At 36.1% G+C, this 17,243-nt stretch overlaps 1 protein-coding gene across 1 annotated transcript; it reads right to left on the reverse strand.

Annotated features, from left to right (window-relative positions):
- Positions 1 to 1,544: 1,544 nt before the first annotated feature.
- LOC122319403 (flavonoid 3'-monooxygenase CYP75B137-like) lies at positions 1,545 to 5,309 on the reverse strand. Its single transcript, XM_043137460.1, has 3 exons — positions 5,224 to 5,309; positions 2,557 to 3,509; positions 1,545 to 2,377 (listed from the first exon to the last, which is right to left on the reverse strand). Exons 2-3 carry the CDS (start codon positions 3,499 to 3,501, stop codon positions 1,748 to 1,750), a joined length of 1,575 nt encoding a protein of 524 aa, XP_042993394.1. The 5' UTR covers positions 3,502 to 3,509; positions 5,224 to 5,309; the 3' UTR covers positions 1,545 to 1,747.
- Positions 5,310 to 17,243: the final 11,934 nt, after the last annotated feature.

The following is a 17,243-nucleotide window of genomic DNA, read 5'->3' on the forward strand; positions in this document are numbered from 1 at the left end:
AAAAAAAAAAGGAACAACGTCATTTGGTTTAATTCACCAAACAACGTTATTCACCATAACTTGACCCCTTCCCCTCCCTCTTATTCATCTATGACTCTCTTTCCTAGCTCACGTTGTCTCCTCTCTCACTACATTCATGCATCGAGCCTCACTACCTCTCTCCTGTCTCATGCCACTTAGCCTCTCCCTCTGCCAACATCTATTTGGAACGACCGTCCAAGCTCTCTCACTTTCGCTATCATCTCTCCAAGCTCTCTAAGTTTATTCTTGGTCCCTTTCCACCAGTATACCACCAATGATCACATATCCCTACATCTCATTGAAAATCGATTTCTCAATATCGCCCCTACAACTGATTTCACACAACCGGTAATATATCAAATATGAGGCTTGGTTTTAATGTTGTTTTGATGTTTGATAATATTTTTTGATTATTTAATATTTAAATTTTTTATCTGTCTATATACATGCATTTTAAAATTTTTGGAGCACATTTTTGGGACTGTGTACAATAATTCGAGAGCTATTTTCCATTGTGAGTGTGCTAAGCGCTCAGTTTAGTATTTTCTTTTTGCATGGAGAAATTTATTATTGTTAATTTATTATGTTCTAATTGTGTTGTGAAATTGTTTTGATGTAAATTATGGAAAGATGAGTAAACTAACATCTAGCTTAGAGCCTTACACTTACGATATGGCCATGTTGCAAACTAGCTGCTGTGTAATTGTGTTACATGGTATTCAATTTTTTTTTTTTTAGTTTTTTTTTTGTTTTGAAATTATTTATTCATTTAACATGTTAGATGGGTTTTTTGTCTACTACAATTGATGTTGATTCAAATGAATTGACCATTAACTTGGGAGATGATTTGAGAGATACCAAAACATCAGGACCCCTGAGTGCCCCTACCAGTAGTATGTGTCCCCTTCTTAAGAAACGGAAAGGTTGGATCCATCAGTTGTTTGTGACCATTTTATAAAGGAGGAGGGTTGTCTTGTAGATGAGTGTAATTATTATGGCTAAATATACACTTGACACTTGAAGAAGATCGAATTTTCAACTATGCAAAACCATTTGCCTTCATGTCCCATAAATCTTCATAAATGTGGATATTTGGATAGGTACCAAAAAATATTAGCAGGTGAGGCAACATCCAAGGAGGGGGCTGAAGAAGTGATGGTAATATGATGAGGAATTTTTAACTCACAAGTATAGTGAAGAGGTTTTGACGTCGTTGATTGGAAAGATGATAATAACAGATGAGTTGCCATTTAGAATTGTTGAAGGAATCTTGGAAGTCACATGTCTTGGCTCTCCAATCTCTAATAGAAATTAGTTGAATATGTGGGATGTCGTAAGAAGTTGTTGGCAACTAATGAACGAAGCAAATCCCCTTTTACGAATTGCAAAATAAAATATAATTAAAGGATCTAAGGTTTTGATAGTGAAGAATTCCTATATGAACATTGCAATACAAAATGCATGCCCATAAAAGCCTTTTTTTGCTATAAAACCACGTCAATTAGCTGCAAAAAAGAAGAAAATGAATTGCCAAACTAAGCTTTTATTTGTAGGCCAATAAAGGTGTAATTTTTGATATATGTGAGTGTAAATATAAGCATCTTTCCATCACAACTATAGAATATAGGAAGTGAAAATCATCACAACCTCATTGGTTATTGTGCACATAAAGGCTTCATACAAGGTACTTGCAAAAGCAATAGAGTATATTTCTCACATTGTACTATTATGTGTAGAGCTCAAATTTGGACAACCTTGGAGTTGGAATTGCAATTGTTGGATTCTTCTTCTTGGTAATGATACCGAAAGTGTCTGAAACATCAATCTCTGAACCCTGTGGTAGTTTCCATTCAAAGGAGTGCAAAATTGAAGCCAAGAAGTATTTGAGTGTCTTGTCCCCTAGTGTAATACCCGCACATATTCTTCTTCCTGACCCAAATGGAAAAAACTTAAAATTGTTGCCTGAATAATCTAATCTTCCATAACCATCATTTAGAAACCTCTCGGGTTTAAATTCCAATGGATTGTCCCAATACTCTGGGTTCCTTTGAATAGCCCAAACATTCAGGAAAATCCTTGAACCTTTGGGTACATGGTACCCTCCAATGATGCTAGATTCGCTTGGAGTACGAGGTATTAGGAAAGGAATAGGTGGGTGCAAACGAAGCGTCTCTTTAATTACAGCATCTAAATAATGTAATTTGGGCAAATGGGATTCTTCGACTAAGTTATCCATCCCCACGATTTCTGTTAATTCTTCATAGACTTTTCTCATTGTCTCTGAATGTTTCATTAGCCTTGCCATTACCCATTCTGATGTGGTCGTTGTGGTGTCGGATGCACCCACCACTATGTCCTATTTAAACATGAGTAAGGTAGTTAGCTGAATTGAAAATTGAAAATTGAAAAATAAAAATAAAATAAAATTTGATTGATGTCTAGGAATTAGCTAAAGATATAAATGGCCAACTCAACCCCTCCAGTTTGACTCTAAAGTAATGAGACACAAAAATAGAAAAGTGGACACATACATACCAAAAGCACAACCTTGAGTTGGGTCATGCTAATTGAATTTGCACCATTGTCCTTCTCCCATATTTCCAAGAGAACTTGCAAAAAGTCCTTTTGTCCTATCTTTGGCTTCCCCTCTTCTTTGTCCTTGGCCAAACTTTTGATCTGTTTGTCAATGACATAATCAAGTACTCGTTCAATGCTTTGGGAAATCCCCTTTACTTCCCTTACGATCCCTTGTAAATCAAAACTTGCTAACGCGGGGAAAAGGTCCGAAACATTTGGTTTTCCAAGTAGCAACATTAAATCTGAAAACATATGCCTAAACTCATCTCCAAGCTTAGCCCCTTCCTCTCCTTGTAGTGTGCTGCCCCATAACAACTTCATGATGGCATTCATCACCGTCTCAAATGCCAGTTCCCCTAAATCTACTGGGGCACCTATTTTTTCATACACATTTATAATGGTGTTCCTTACCTCTTCTCTTCGTAAAGCGAAGGTAGAATCAAGATTCGCTAGACTTAGCATCTCTCGCACAAACATCTTTCGCAACATCCTCCAATTAGGACCATTCGGGGAAAAGACAATATCGACTCCCCCGGATGTGAGAGCAAGTGCAGCTTTGGTAGCATCACGATTGGCAAATATTGCATCTTGGTCACGAACAACTTCTTTCACTAGTGAGGGTGAGCTAATCACAATGCACAATTTATTTCCAAGCCAAATCTTGTAGATGGGGCCATAGATCCCACCCAGTTGCTCAAATTTCTTATGAAGTTCTGTACCTATAAACGGAAGGTACCCAAGTATTGGCAAGCCACGTGGACCGGGTGGCAATGGAGGTACTACAACTTTTCTTTGTTTCTTGACAATCCATAGCAACCATAACACCGCAAATATACCAATCAAAACAGTGAGAGTTGAGCTAGAAAATCTCTCGTCACCAGCATAAGACCTCCACCATCCCATCGCAGAAGCTACAATCAAGTGTAGGGCGATGTGAAAAAAAAGTGTCAAAGTTAGAAATATTTATCTTATGTGAGTTTGGTCAAAGCATGGCCTAGAAGGCATGGAGGAAGATAGAATGAGACTTATCATTGTTAAGCATAGATATTTCGTATTTAAAAAGTCTTAAATTTATAAAGAGATTTTATAAAAATAATTTTAAAAAATTATTGTCATTAAATTTAATACGTTACATTTACTTCATACAAATAAATATTTTACAATTTAATGTACCGCAATAGTTGATAAGATCTCTTTGTGATTCAAATATTTTTCTTTTCAAATTGTATGCTTTTCTCTGTTCATTGGTGGTTTAGTAGAATATAATTAATGTTTTTCTTAATTGATGACGAATCATGAAAATCATGTAAGGGTCTATTGGGTTGAGTCCCTGTTTACTCAATTTTTTATTTTTCTATATATGACTCCGGCGATCTTAATTAATTTGATACTTTTATCAAACATCAACCTTAACAGACTCATTATATGTATCAAATTGGTGGCCGTGTGTTGTAAGCATTGGTAACAAAATGATCATGAACCTTAAAAAAATGATTATGTTGAATTAGCACAAACAAATTAACTTGTATCAAAGTATATGTATTCAAAAATAGATTAGTAACAAAATCAATTTGAAAATTGATACCCATAGCCATAATTAATACACAGTTCCAACTTCTCAACACTTATCTAAAATTCATATTAATAAGCAAATACATTAAAAATCATATTCCCTTAATCCATTCCAACATTTGTTATTTACATTAAATTACTGAAAGTAAATAATAAAAAAAGAATACTAAGGTGGTTTTAGAGCTTTATTTTATAATTTAAAAAATATTGTTTAACTATACAAATTTTGCAAGTTAAGAAATTTGACAGAAAATTGAAATATTTGTGAATTGTATCTAATAGAGAGCCCAGTATAACGAAATATTGCTACAATAAGTATTAAAGCTCTATTTGAATACCTTAGTATCTTAGATATATAATTTATAAATAGTAATGAGAATAATAATAAATAATATTGAAGTAGTATCAGAATATCTTAGAACAATTGTATTCTCTAACAGACCCTAAGCCTTTACTCTCATGTTGATTTACAAACCATTTTAAAGTTTTCCAACCAGCTTATAGCTAATTATACATTTTCCAGCATATCTTCCGAACTTGTTAGAAAGAAACTGCTCTACTGTGAAATGGATTTTGGGGGCCACAGATAATGTGAAAGAGCAGTAATATAATAGAGCTATGATGTGATATTTTTGGCTGGATATATATATTAAATATATGGAGAAATGCTACTTAATATCCGCACACCACACATCAACATATGATTTGTCATTTTTACCATTCTATTTAAATACACATATTTACACGTCAATATCATGTGTGTTTAAATATAATAGTAAAAAAGAAAAATTACATGTTGGTATGTGGTACTGTAGGAGATGATGAGTAGAATTTTTTATATATATGATAAGCAAATTTTTGACCGTCGATCAAACTATTCACATATTTTTATGGTTAGTGTTTGTGAAAAGATATTGAAGGCCACGATACTATTGGAGTGTTATAGATGAGCATATAAAATATAAACAGTACAATAGCATAAGAAAACAAGCAAAAAGATATATAATGAGATTTAAGGAAATAGTTTTAGAATTGATAAATGAAGAGACTTACAAGTTGGAACTTTGGATGAAAGTCACGTACAGCTTCTTTGAGAACAAGAGTTTTACAAATTTAGAGATCAAGTTTTTAGAATTCTGCTGTAGTACTCATGTTTGAGCGCGCCTTCTTTTATAGAGCCAGAAGTCTTGAATTATTTGCTTCATGATGTGTTGCTTCCATGTGCTGATGTGTTGAATGTTCGTGGTTTGAATGTTCATAATGTGTTTTTTCCATGTGCTGATGTGTTGAGGCGAGACTGCATGCTTTAATTTCTCTGTCATGGTCGTCGCTATGGATCTTTAGTACGTATTATTTATTATTTATATAAATTCTAAATAGATAAATTTTGTATAATTATTTTGTATAATTTTTTTAAAAAAAAAAAAAAAAGACAGACTCCACTTTAAGAAAGTTAAAGTAAACATTATTTTTTGTGGGATCTACTTTTTTAATAAAGAACCTACGCAAAATTTATCTATTTACGGCATGCTTTAATGGGGGCAGATGGTGGTTGGTTTGCGACAGAGCCAAGATCAGCAAGGGAAGAGTCTTGAAGATCACCAAGGTGCATTAGAATCCTTGAATTCGAAGTTGGATATGCTGCTGGAGGCTGTGACTGCTAATGGGGGCAGGTTGGGTATCAGAATTCAGGGGGCAAACCAGATGGAGCAAATCCAGAACAAAGAGGTATGCAGTTTCGTGCTATTAAGATAGACTTTCCAAAGTTTGATGGGGATAATCCTATTGGGTGGGTTTATAAAGCAAATCATTATTTTGCTTTGTATCCTATGCCGGATGGACAAAAGATTTGGATGGCATCTTTGTATATGGAAGGAATTGCTTTAATTTGGTTCCAAGGTGCTGAAGAAACTGGTCTTTTTGTTTCTTGGAATACTTTTGTTGATGCCTTACAATTGAGATTTGGGAATTCATCATATGATGATCCTATGGAAGCTTTGAAACGTTTAAAACAAACTTCTACAGTTACTGTATACAAAACTCAGTTTGAAGAAATCTCTAATAGGTTGACAAGATTGTCTGAAGATTATAAACTGAGCTTGTTTTTAAGTGGATTAAGGGATGAAATAAGATTACCTGTGAGGATGCTGCATCCTCAGTCTCTTAATTCAGCTTTTGGTCTTGCTAAGATGCAAGAAGAGTACATCCACAGTATTTGTGGTAACTTTAGAGGGGGGAATTATCAAAATTCCTTTGCACCATTTTCTGTTGGAGGAAATGGATTTACTAATAATTTTACAAGGAAAGAAAACACTCTTGTAGAAAAGAATAACAGTTTCAAACCCTCTTTGCCAATACAAAAAGTTACCCCAACCGAAATGAAGGAAAGAAGAGATAAAGGGTTGTGTTATTTCTGTGATGAGAAATGGAACCCCAGTCATAAATGTGAGAGGAAAAAGGCTAGGTTCTTTGTCATGGAAGGGATGGAGTTATTTCGAGATGATGACAAGCAAGATTGTGAGATGATAGGAAATCAGGATGTGGATAAGATTCCGATTCCACAAGGTGAAGTTCCTGAGATATCTCTTAATGCTATAGCAGGGTATTTGAGTCCAAGAACTATGAGAATTCACGGTAAAGTTCAGGACTGTCCTGTTGTAATTCTTGTAGACACAGGTAGCACATACAATTTTCTTGATCCCATGATTGCTGGAAAAGTGGGGTTAGGAATTAATATTGCTGAGCAGGTGGAAGTACGTGTAGCTAATGGAGAGAAGATGAGAAGTGAAGGGTTGATAGAACAGATGCAGTTTCAGATGCAAGGCAATCAGTTTAACACTGATTTTTTCTTATTGCCTCTTGGTGGTTGTGATGTTGTAGTAGGAATGCAGTGGTTGAGAACCTTGGGTCCTGTATTATGGGACTTTAATGGTTTAACTATGTTTTTCCAGCACAACAACAAGACTGTGACAATTAGAGGCATGAATGCTACTAAACCTGAATTGGTTGAGGATATTCAGATTTGTCAATTGACTACAATTGAAAGAAAAGGAATGCTGTTACAGTTAGTTCAGCTACAACAGCCTGTTAGCAAAGAACCGATAGATAGTGAAGTTGAGGAGGTCTTAAAAAAGTTTGCTGTAGTTTTTGATGAACCGAAGGGCTTACCTCCAAAAAGAAGCCATGATCACAAGATTTATCTTAAAGAGGGTACAATGCCTATTTCTGTTAGGCCATATAGGTATCCCTTTGTACAAAAGGCTGAGATTGAAAAGATAGTTAAGGAATTGCTTGAAGCTGGAGTTATAAGATGCAGTCAGTCTCCTTTTTCATCTCCTGTGATTCTTGTGAGGAAAGCTGATGGATCTTGGCGTATGTGTATAGACTACAGGGCTTTGAATAGAGAAACTATTAAAGACAAGTTTCCTATTCCTGTGGTAGATGAACTTCTCGATGAATTATGTGGGGCTACAGTTTTTTCCAAGCTAGACCTCAGATCTGGCTATCATCAGATTCGGGTGAAGGAGTCAGATATTGAGAAGACAGCTTTTCGCACACATCAAGGCCATTATGAGTTTTTGGTTATGCCTTTTGGCTTAACCAATGCTCCTGCTACCTTCCAGTCATTGATGAATGAAGTGTTTCAACCATTTTTAAGAAAATTTGTTATAGTTTTCTTTGATGACATTTTAATATACAGTAAGAATAAGGAAGATCATGTGCAGCATTTAACCTTAGTGTTAGAAGTATTAGCAAAGCATACATTGTTTGCTAAGAGAAGTAAATGCAGGTTTGCCTCTAAGCAAATAGATTATCTTGGACATTTGGTGTCTGCTGAGGGAGTGCAGGCTGATCCATCCAAGATAAAGGCCATGGTGGAATGGCCTTTGCCCAAATCCATCAAGTCCTTAAGGGGATTTCTTGGCATAACTGGCTATTACAGGAAATTTGTAAGACATTATGGATTAATTGCTGGGCCTCTCACTAATTTGCTTAAAAAAGATTCATTTCATTGGAGTAATGCAGCTGCACAAGCTTTTGAAGCATTGAAGGAGGCTATTTCTCAACCACTTGTTTTAGCTTTACTTGATTTTACTAAGCCATTTTTAATTGAATGTGATGCATCAGGTCGAGGAGTAGGAGCTGTGTTAATGCAGAATAACAGGCCCTTGGCTTTCCTTAGCCAAACTTTGAAAGGAAAAGCATTGGATCTTTCTGCATATGAGAAAGAATTCTTGGCATTAGTAGTGGCTGTTAAGAAGTGGAGGCCTTACCTTGTGGGCTCTCAGTTTGTCATCAAAACTGACCAACAAAGCCTAAAGTTTTTACTGGAACAGAAGATAGGTACACCTTCACAACAAAAGTGGATTAGTAAGCTCATTGGTTATGACTTCAGAATTGAGTATAAAAAAGGCAAGGAGAATGTGGCTGCAGATGCTCTTTCCAGGAGAGATGATTCAGTAGGCAAAGAAGTATTGCTATCTGCCATAACTGTTTTGGATCCAATGTGGTTGCAGCAGTTGAAGGACTCTTATTTGCATGATGAAGAGATCTCGGCTATATGTCAGAAATTGCAGAAAGGGGAATTACTGAATCAGGCCTTTACCTTACAGAATGGGTTTTTGCTGAAGAAAGGTAGAGTATTTTTATCTTCCAAGTCCCCTTTAAAACAACAAGTACTGGAATTTATACATAGTAGTGCTTTTGGAGGCCACTCTGGTTACCAAAAGTCCTTACAAAGAGCTAAAGCAGATTTTATTTGGCTGGGCATGAGGAAGGACATTAAGAATTTCATTAAAGAATGTGAAGTATGTCAGAAATGCAAAGTAGAGAATCTGTTACCAGCAGGGTTATTGCAGCCATTACCTATTCCTATGAAGTCATGGAGTGATATCTCTATGGACTTTATTGATACACTTCCTAATTCAAAGGGATTTTCTGTCATTTTAGTGGTTGTGGACAGACTCACTAAGTATGCCCATTTCTTACCACTGTCTCATCCTTACACTGCAGTTTCTGTGGCAAAGCTTTTTATTTCACAAATTTTCAAGTTACATGGTATGCCTGCAACAATTGTTACTGATCGAGATGCAACTTTGACAAGTGGATTTTGGAAAGAGCTCTTCAGGTTGCAAGGTACAAAGCTTCATTACAGTTCTGCTTATCACCCACAATTGGATGGACAAACAGAAATTGTGAACAAGTGTGTGCAACAGTACTTGAGGTGTTTTGTTTCTGAGAGACCAAAACAATGGAGTTATTGGCTGCCTTGGGCAAAATGGTGGTACAACACCTCTTTGCACGCAGCAACTAAAATGACACCATTTGAGGCTTTGTATGGTGTACCTCCTCCCACCTTGTTACAATATGCAGCAGGTACAACTCAGAATGAAGTAGTAGATTCAGAATTGAGATCTCGAGAGGAGATTTTGTCCTTATTGAGGAAAAATTTGCTGGCAGCACAATCTACCATGAAACAACAGTATGATAAGAAGCATGTTTATAGGCAATTTCAAGTTGGTGACATGGTTTACTTAAAGTTACAGAAGTACAAGCAACACACTGTGGGAGCTGTTGTTAATCCTAAGTTGGTAGCACGATATTGTGGTCCCTTTAAGGTGTTGGAGTGTATTGGGACAGTAGCATATAGACTGGAATTACCACCAACTTCAGCTATACATCCAGTGTTTCATGTGTCCAGATTAAAGAAGCATGTGGGACCTTTGAAGATTGTTTCCTCAGCCTTACCATTACAAGATTCACATGGTGCAATTAGGACTGAGCCTGAGGAAGTGCTGCAAAGAAGAATGACTCCTATGGACAACAAACCATTTATTGAGTTGTTGATTAAATGGCGTGGGGCCTCTGAGGCAGATGCTACATGGGTTCCTGTTGAGCAATTACGATTGCAATACCCTGACCTTGTGGGCAAGGTCTTTTGAAGGGGGGAGAATTGTTATATGCTGTTATAAGCAGCAGTAGGAAGAAGAATTAAGAGAAGGAAGTCTGGAAGCAAGGAAGCAACGACTGTGAAGAACTGGAGCAGTTAAGGCACGTGATAGCACATGATTCATTAAGTAGATAGAATTACAATTGTAGCCTTAAAGTGATAACTAAATGTACAAGAATGCCCTCCCCTCAATAACAGAATTAACATCCTGTTGTGTATAAAAAGGAGTCGAGCTCCTGATGTAATACATGGAGAAAGCAAATAGAATGCATTTTTGGAGGAACTGATCCCTCGAAGATCAGAATTCAGTCAATATTCTTGAGTAGTTGTAACATTTAATTAAGTCTCGTGTGATAAAAAATTGAATAAATTTATTTACAAATTTGTTAATTGAAACATTAAATGTATTAAATTTGTTAAATTTTTCTTTTTAGTTGTGATAATGACAGTGGATAAATTCAATCCACGTGAATGGAAAAACTTGGACTGTAATTTTGCAGCTAGGCTAGAATATTAATTGTTGGACTGTAATTTTGACTAGGGCGGCTGTTGACGAAGTGCCAAAATTACAGAGAAAAATGTGAACAAACCAAAAATGATTTGAAACTCCTAATTTGGACAGTGATCTAGCTTCTTTTGATCCCCCATACCTACACTAATTTGGACAGTGACGAATCCAGAAATTTATCTTTCGAGGGCGGATTAATTATTCTCAAAATCATAAAGAATCTGTTTATATATTTTCATAATAGATTGTGATATATATAATACAAAATATTATAAACATAACTTCAAGCACAAAAGATATTATCAATATATCTATCAATTAGAGACATATGACATACGTTTATATATGGTAGTTTTCCTTCTTTAACAAAAAATAAAAAATAAAATATTTGTCATTAACTAGATGGAGCTTGAATGACGTTATAAAGAACAAGAAAAAGGAAAAAGGAAAATTCATGCTTAGATAAAGTTTAAAAAACCTAAGAAAAGTTTGAAGGAGACACAGAAAAGAATAGAAAAGGATTTTTTTTTTCTTTTTTTTTTTAAGAAGAGCCGGAAGCTACACACATAGCAGCCTCGTCCCAATTTTATTAAAAAACTCTCACTTGTGACAGAGGAAAACTGTGGTTACAACCCAAGGCCTGGGGGCTACAAAAAAAACCAAAACCCAGACCTTAAAAATCAATAATATAAACTCAAATACAATACATTGGCCCTAGGAAAGCAAAACAAAAACCTCAAAACAAAACCTGCAAAAAACAAACCTGCACGAACAAAGATTAAGAAAGGAAATAATTGAGTGCAAAGAGGGACATACCTGGAGATAAAGTCAAAGCTCGTAACATCTAGCAACATCTTCAAATTTTTCAAAGGTAAGGGAAATCTCCTTTGTCCAGTCAGATATTACCTCTAATGTGAGCAGGCAGCTCTGATAATGAAGACCAGAAAACAGTTTGACCATTGGCACCTAGTTTGGCAAAGCCATCCACGACCGAATTATATTCTCTAAAGTAGTGACCAAGAGAGACATGAAGCGCAGCTAGACGACTTTGAATTTCATCCCAATAGTCTTCCATGTACCATAGGCCACAACTTTTGTTCCTCAACCAGTTAAGGACTAACATGGAATCAAGTTCAATTTCCACTGATACAACACCCATTAAACCAATGTGATGAAGCCCATGAAGTAAACCCATCAACTTTGCATGGTTATTAGAGTTATGCTCAGTTTCAACAGCAAACCCACAAAGCATGTTCCCTTTATCATCCCGAATAATGCCGCCTGCACCTGAAGGACCTGGATTACCAAGAGAACAACCATCCACATTCAATTTAACCCAATCCTGCTTAGGAGACTTTCATTTAACTGGAATAACTATCTCTTTCCTCATAATATTAATAGGCATATTGAAACAATGTAGAACTCCTTCATCTTGCTTAGTGAGCAAATTAACATCCTTAAGCTTTAATGCAATCTAGGAGACCTAATATTTGATAGAACACCACACCTGTTGTACCCATTCCATCAAATCTTCCATCTTGGCCTTACAACGCCGACCCCATAAACGCCAAGTTATGATGGCCGGAAGAAGACTTAACAATTGACCAGAGCAAGTAGAACTTTTTGCCCGCCTATACCAACACTCCACCCACTGTCTCCAACTTCAACCTTCCCTCCACGGAATACCAAGAACCACCGAACAAATACTCCAAATTTTTTCACCAAAATCACCTCTCGCAAAGACTATGATTAAGATATTCATATTCAGAGTCAGAGTAGCAATCGCAACGGGAGGCAATAGGAATACCTATTCTGCGGATTCTATCATCCACCGCGAGACAATCATGAATGGCCTTCCACATAGTAATCGACATCTTCTTGGGAAGGGCAGGATGCCAGACCCATTTGGCCCAAGGGAAATCTGGGCCCCTCGTGTGAATACAATTCCAAGCACTTTGGGTAGAGAAATGCCTATCAGCATTAGGGAGCCAAATCAGAACATCCTTCTCAATATTAACTTGACCCAATTGCAAAATAAGTTCCTTAGCTTTTTGATGACCAACCAACCGAGTAAAAAGTTCCATATTCCAACCCAACCCAAATTTGCAACCCCGATGTACATTTTTCTAGCATCGGTTTTGGCCAAGAAAATATTGTCAAAATGGTCGCACTAGATCATTTGGCACCATTTCTAATCCTCGTTGGCTTGCTCCTTAATTTTTGTCTCAATCACCACTTTTACCGCCCATCCATTTGCTGGCCACAATGAATGGGTTTTCCAGCCATTTAGTTTGTTCCAAATGGCATGCCATACTATCAAAACTGAAGGGAGTATATCTGTAATACCCACCAAAGTCTACCAAGAGGCCCTATGAATAATGCGCCTTGTTAAAGGAATTACTATCTTTAGGACCTGTATAAAGCCCAAGACACTTAGGGAACTTTAATTAGGAAAAGCATGGGCTACAAGCATTGAAGGATAAATGATTGAACCTACTAAGGACGAAATTTAGAATAGGCCCAAGGTTAGGCCCAAGCCAAATGGGCCCAAAGCTCAAATGAGGAGCATAAACCCTAATGGTCCCAAGGCCCAAAAGAAGCCCGCAAAATAGGTCCAAACAAAAAAACCTAGGCCCAATTGAGGCCTAAAGCTAGTGGGCCAAAGTCCAATAAGACAAAGCCCAAACCAAACTTAAGCCTAATACACTAAACTTAGGGCCCAAGTTTGCCACTATAAATGCAAGATTTTGGCTAGCACTAGGTGACTAAGTTGATAAGTTTGGATTGGAGTAGATGATTAAGATGATAGACTTCGTTTTATGTTGGGATTTATATTTTAGATGAATGTAAAATAATTTGATTTTATCTAAAATTGTTTTGATCTTATCTAGAGGTTGTTAGGAAGTGTTTAGATAAGTCAAAAGTGTAGAAGTCAAGTTTCAAGAGATAGATCTTATTTAGAAAAGAGTTTGAATGTGAAACTGCCAATGCTGAGAAAATAAGTATCAGATGCCAGCAAGTCATCAGCAAAGTTTCAGTGTGACTTGGAAACTGCTTCTTGAAATCAATTTAAATTGTCCAACTACCTTAGAACTATGTAGATTCAGTTCTAGATATTTTAGAACACTTTGCCAGTGCATACTTTGTTGAGAAAATTTTTTGGAGAATTTTCATATTGTTTCTCTCAAAGAGTGTGATCGTTGATTCGAGATTGAGATAGTGTGATCGTGATTCAATCACTAGAGTTCTAGGAGAAAAGTCAATATTTAAAGATTGTCAGATGTTCTGACTACTGCTGTAGAGGCAAACGGGTCATTTGTTTGGTCAAGTAAAAGTGTCAATTGACAAAGGTTTTGTTATTGAAACTTACTTGTAACTGGTTTACAAATAATAAATTAAATTTCTTGAGTTTGGTTGCCCCGCAGGGTTTTACCTTCAAAGAGTTCTTTACAAGGTTTTCCATCATTACCAATTTGGGTGTTATGCAATTTATTTACTTTATTTTATTGTTTTATTATTAAATAATTGCATGGTTGACAACTAACCAATTTGTTGAGTGAATTGCTAGATATTTGCGTTAATATATAGGGATATTTGGGTAATTTCAATTGACATCAGAGCATGGTTCACTGATTTGAGTATAATCCATGTCCCTGTAGATCATGTCATCATTATTATTTGTACCGTCATACTTTAATGGGAAAAACTATGCTTATTGGAAAGTTCGTTTGATGGCTTTCCTTAATTTTTTAAATGAACGTGTGGTATGCAGTTGAACGAGAATGCACTAAGCCTGAGATAACTCTTGATGCTTGGATTAGAGATGATATCAACAACCACAATTGGATTAACAAAGGACTCAACGATATTTTCATGGTTGTATCTCCTGAAGAGTTTAAAAGAATCTCTATGTTTGGGATATTTTGGAGGTTACACATGGGGGGACAAGAATTGTAAAAAATTCAAAATTATAGTTTCTAACCTCAAAATTTAAAGAAATTAAGATGCTGGAAGTTGAGAGTTTTAATGATTTCTATGCTAAACTTAATGGTATTGTAATTTCAAGTTTAATCTAGAAAAAAGATGGAAGACTCAAGAGTTGTGAGGAAGACTTTATATCCTTGCTAGAAAGATTTCGCCCAAAGGTTATTGCCATTGAGGAAAGCAAAGATTTGGATGTTGTTAAGGTTGAAGAGTTGTTTGACTCTTTGCAAATATATAAGTCATCACTTCCTCAAATAAGAAAAGGTAAGACCATTGCGTTAAAGATTGTGAAAGAAGATCGAGATGAGTTTTCTAATAAAGAAAATCTGAACGATGAGGACCTAGATTTCATTCCAAGGAAATTCAAAAAATTCTTATTTAACAAGAAAGTTATTGGAAAACAAAAACAAGGTAAGGAATTCCCTGCAAAGAAAAATTTGAGAAAAATGACAAAGTACAATGTCACGAGTGCTATGGCTATGGTCACATTAGAGTGGAGTGCCCAAACTTTATGAAAAACAAGGAAAAAGCACTAAATGTCATAGTTCAAAATCTGAAAATTCTAGTTCTTTGACTGATAATGAAAATTTCTTTATGGCCTTTACCACTGTTGTTGATGATTTTCCTAAAATTATGCTAAGAAAATCTAAAAATGAATTTAATGATAGTGAGTTAGATATAGCTCTTGTTAATGCTAACCATGACCTAAGTATACAAGAGGCGTATAATGATTTATATGAAGAAGTATTCAAGTTGAAAAAGCTTAACAAGAAGCTGTACAATAAACTTACTGAAATGGAGAAAGAAAAGAACAATCTTTTGGAAGCACTAGAAATTTTTGAAGTTGATATATTGAGATTGAAGGTTCAAAAGGATGCACTAGACAAAGAATTGAAGATTTCTCAAGAGTGCCAACAAAAATCACCAACTTAGAAATTGGATAAGATGTTAAGTATTCAAAAGTGTAGCTGTGATCATACTGGATTGGGGTACACAACTTCCCAAGACAAAGATCCTCAAGCCTCATCATCTGTTGCCACTATTTCTAAAAGCATTGTTTTTGTCAAAGGAAGTCAAGTTGTGGATGCTCGAAAAGAAGCCATGTCAACCTCAAATCATCTTGAAAAGACACATAAAACATCAAACACAAAGAAGTTGTACCAAGGTAAGTTTGGAGATAAGTTTGTACCTATTTGCTATCATTGTGGTATTAATAGTTTTATAAGGCCATAGTGCTTTAATTTGAGTAAACTACAAAAAAATGGATGTGAAAGAAAATCAAAGAAAAAGGTAAAGATACTTGGAAACCATGTCCAAGAGCTAAGTCATCAAATAATCTCCATAAGCCTAAAGCTAGGTAAACTATTTGAATTTTTTCTTCACAACAAAGAAAATATCTTAAAAAGTGGTGATGATGAAAAGAACTGCTCAAAACTTAAAGCAAAATGGGTGGTCAAAAAGATGGTGAGTGGACATTGAAGAAAGTCATTCCACATGATCATAAGTTTTACTCATGTCACGCTTAAGTACCATATAGCCCATTTTCCCTTTCATCTGAGAAGTCATTGAGTGGAGGGTCTCATAAGTTACAAGAACATTGTCAGAACTATGACTACCAGGAACAAAGGTACTTTGGTCAAAGGAAATATTATCAGGTAGAATGCCTTTAAGCCTGTTAGCCAAAGTTTTTGCAACAATCTTGTAGATTACATTCCACAAACTTATTGGCCTATAATTAGCTAGCTACTTAGGATTTTTAACCTTGGGAATAAGAGTAATGAAAGTTTCACTGAGCCCTCTGAGGGAACCTACGAGGAGTGAACCTGCAGATGTCCTTCCCAACTGCATCCTAGTGGGACTAATAGAATTGAGCTGGAAAGCCATCAGGACCTAGTGAGCCTATAGGGTTTATTTGGAAAACAGCCCCTCTGACTTGCTCTTCAGTGAATTACTTCATAAGTTTAAAATTCATTTCAGGAGCGACCCTGGGAAGAAGGACTTGCAGACATCTCTCAAAGTTGGTAGGATTAGAGATGGTAAAAAGAGTAGAAAAGAAACCTATGAAAAATCTCCAATTTCATCTTGCTCAGACAGCATAACACGATCTTGATCCATAATGCTGTGAATGGTATTAGTCTTCCTCCTCTGGCTAGCATGCATGTGGAAAGATCTAGTGTTTCAGTCATGCAGCTAGTGTTGTTTTGTCCATTTGCTTCCATCTAGTTTCTTCTGCAGCTAGAGCTTGGTTCACTTCAATTTGTAGTTTTTGCGCCACCTCAATGTGCTCTCCAATACCAAGGTTTTTTAGTTCACCAATTCTAGTCATGGCCCTGTTGATAGCTCGAAAATATTTTTTCTTACTACTAGAATTCCACTTTAGCAAAGCTGCTTGATAGTTAGCTAGTTTGTTTCTCAACATAGAAGCCCCATCAATACCAATTGTCCCCTTCCACTAGGCTGTAGCTACTATCTCAGCACATTCCTCCCTCATACCCCAAGCTACTTCATATCTAAATATAGCATGTGCCATCTTTCTCCTTATAAAGTTACTAAGCAAGGTCACCTGGAGAGGAGAGGGGCCAGATTTAACTGCAGGCAAAAGATTGCACTACATCAGGAAGCATATCAAGA

The sequence above is a fragment of the Carya illinoinensis genome, chromosome 8, assembly GCF_018687715.1.
Source record: "Carya illinoinensis cultivar Pawnee chromosome 8, C.illinoinensisPawnee_v1, whole genome shotgun sequence".
Lineage (NCBI taxonomy): Eukaryota > Viridiplantae > Streptophyta > Magnoliopsida > Fagales > Juglandaceae > Carya > Carya illinoinensis.

Coding starts and splice junctions, on each gene's coding strand:
- LOC122319403 (XM_043137460.1), bottom strand. CDS start 3,501: ATGGGATGGTGGAGGTCTTATGCTGGTGACGAGAGATTTTCTAGCTCA. Junction 2,378..2,556: donor AACTCAAGGTTGTGCTTTTG/GTATGTATGTGT, acceptor ATGTTTAAATAG/GACATAGTGGTGGGTGCATC.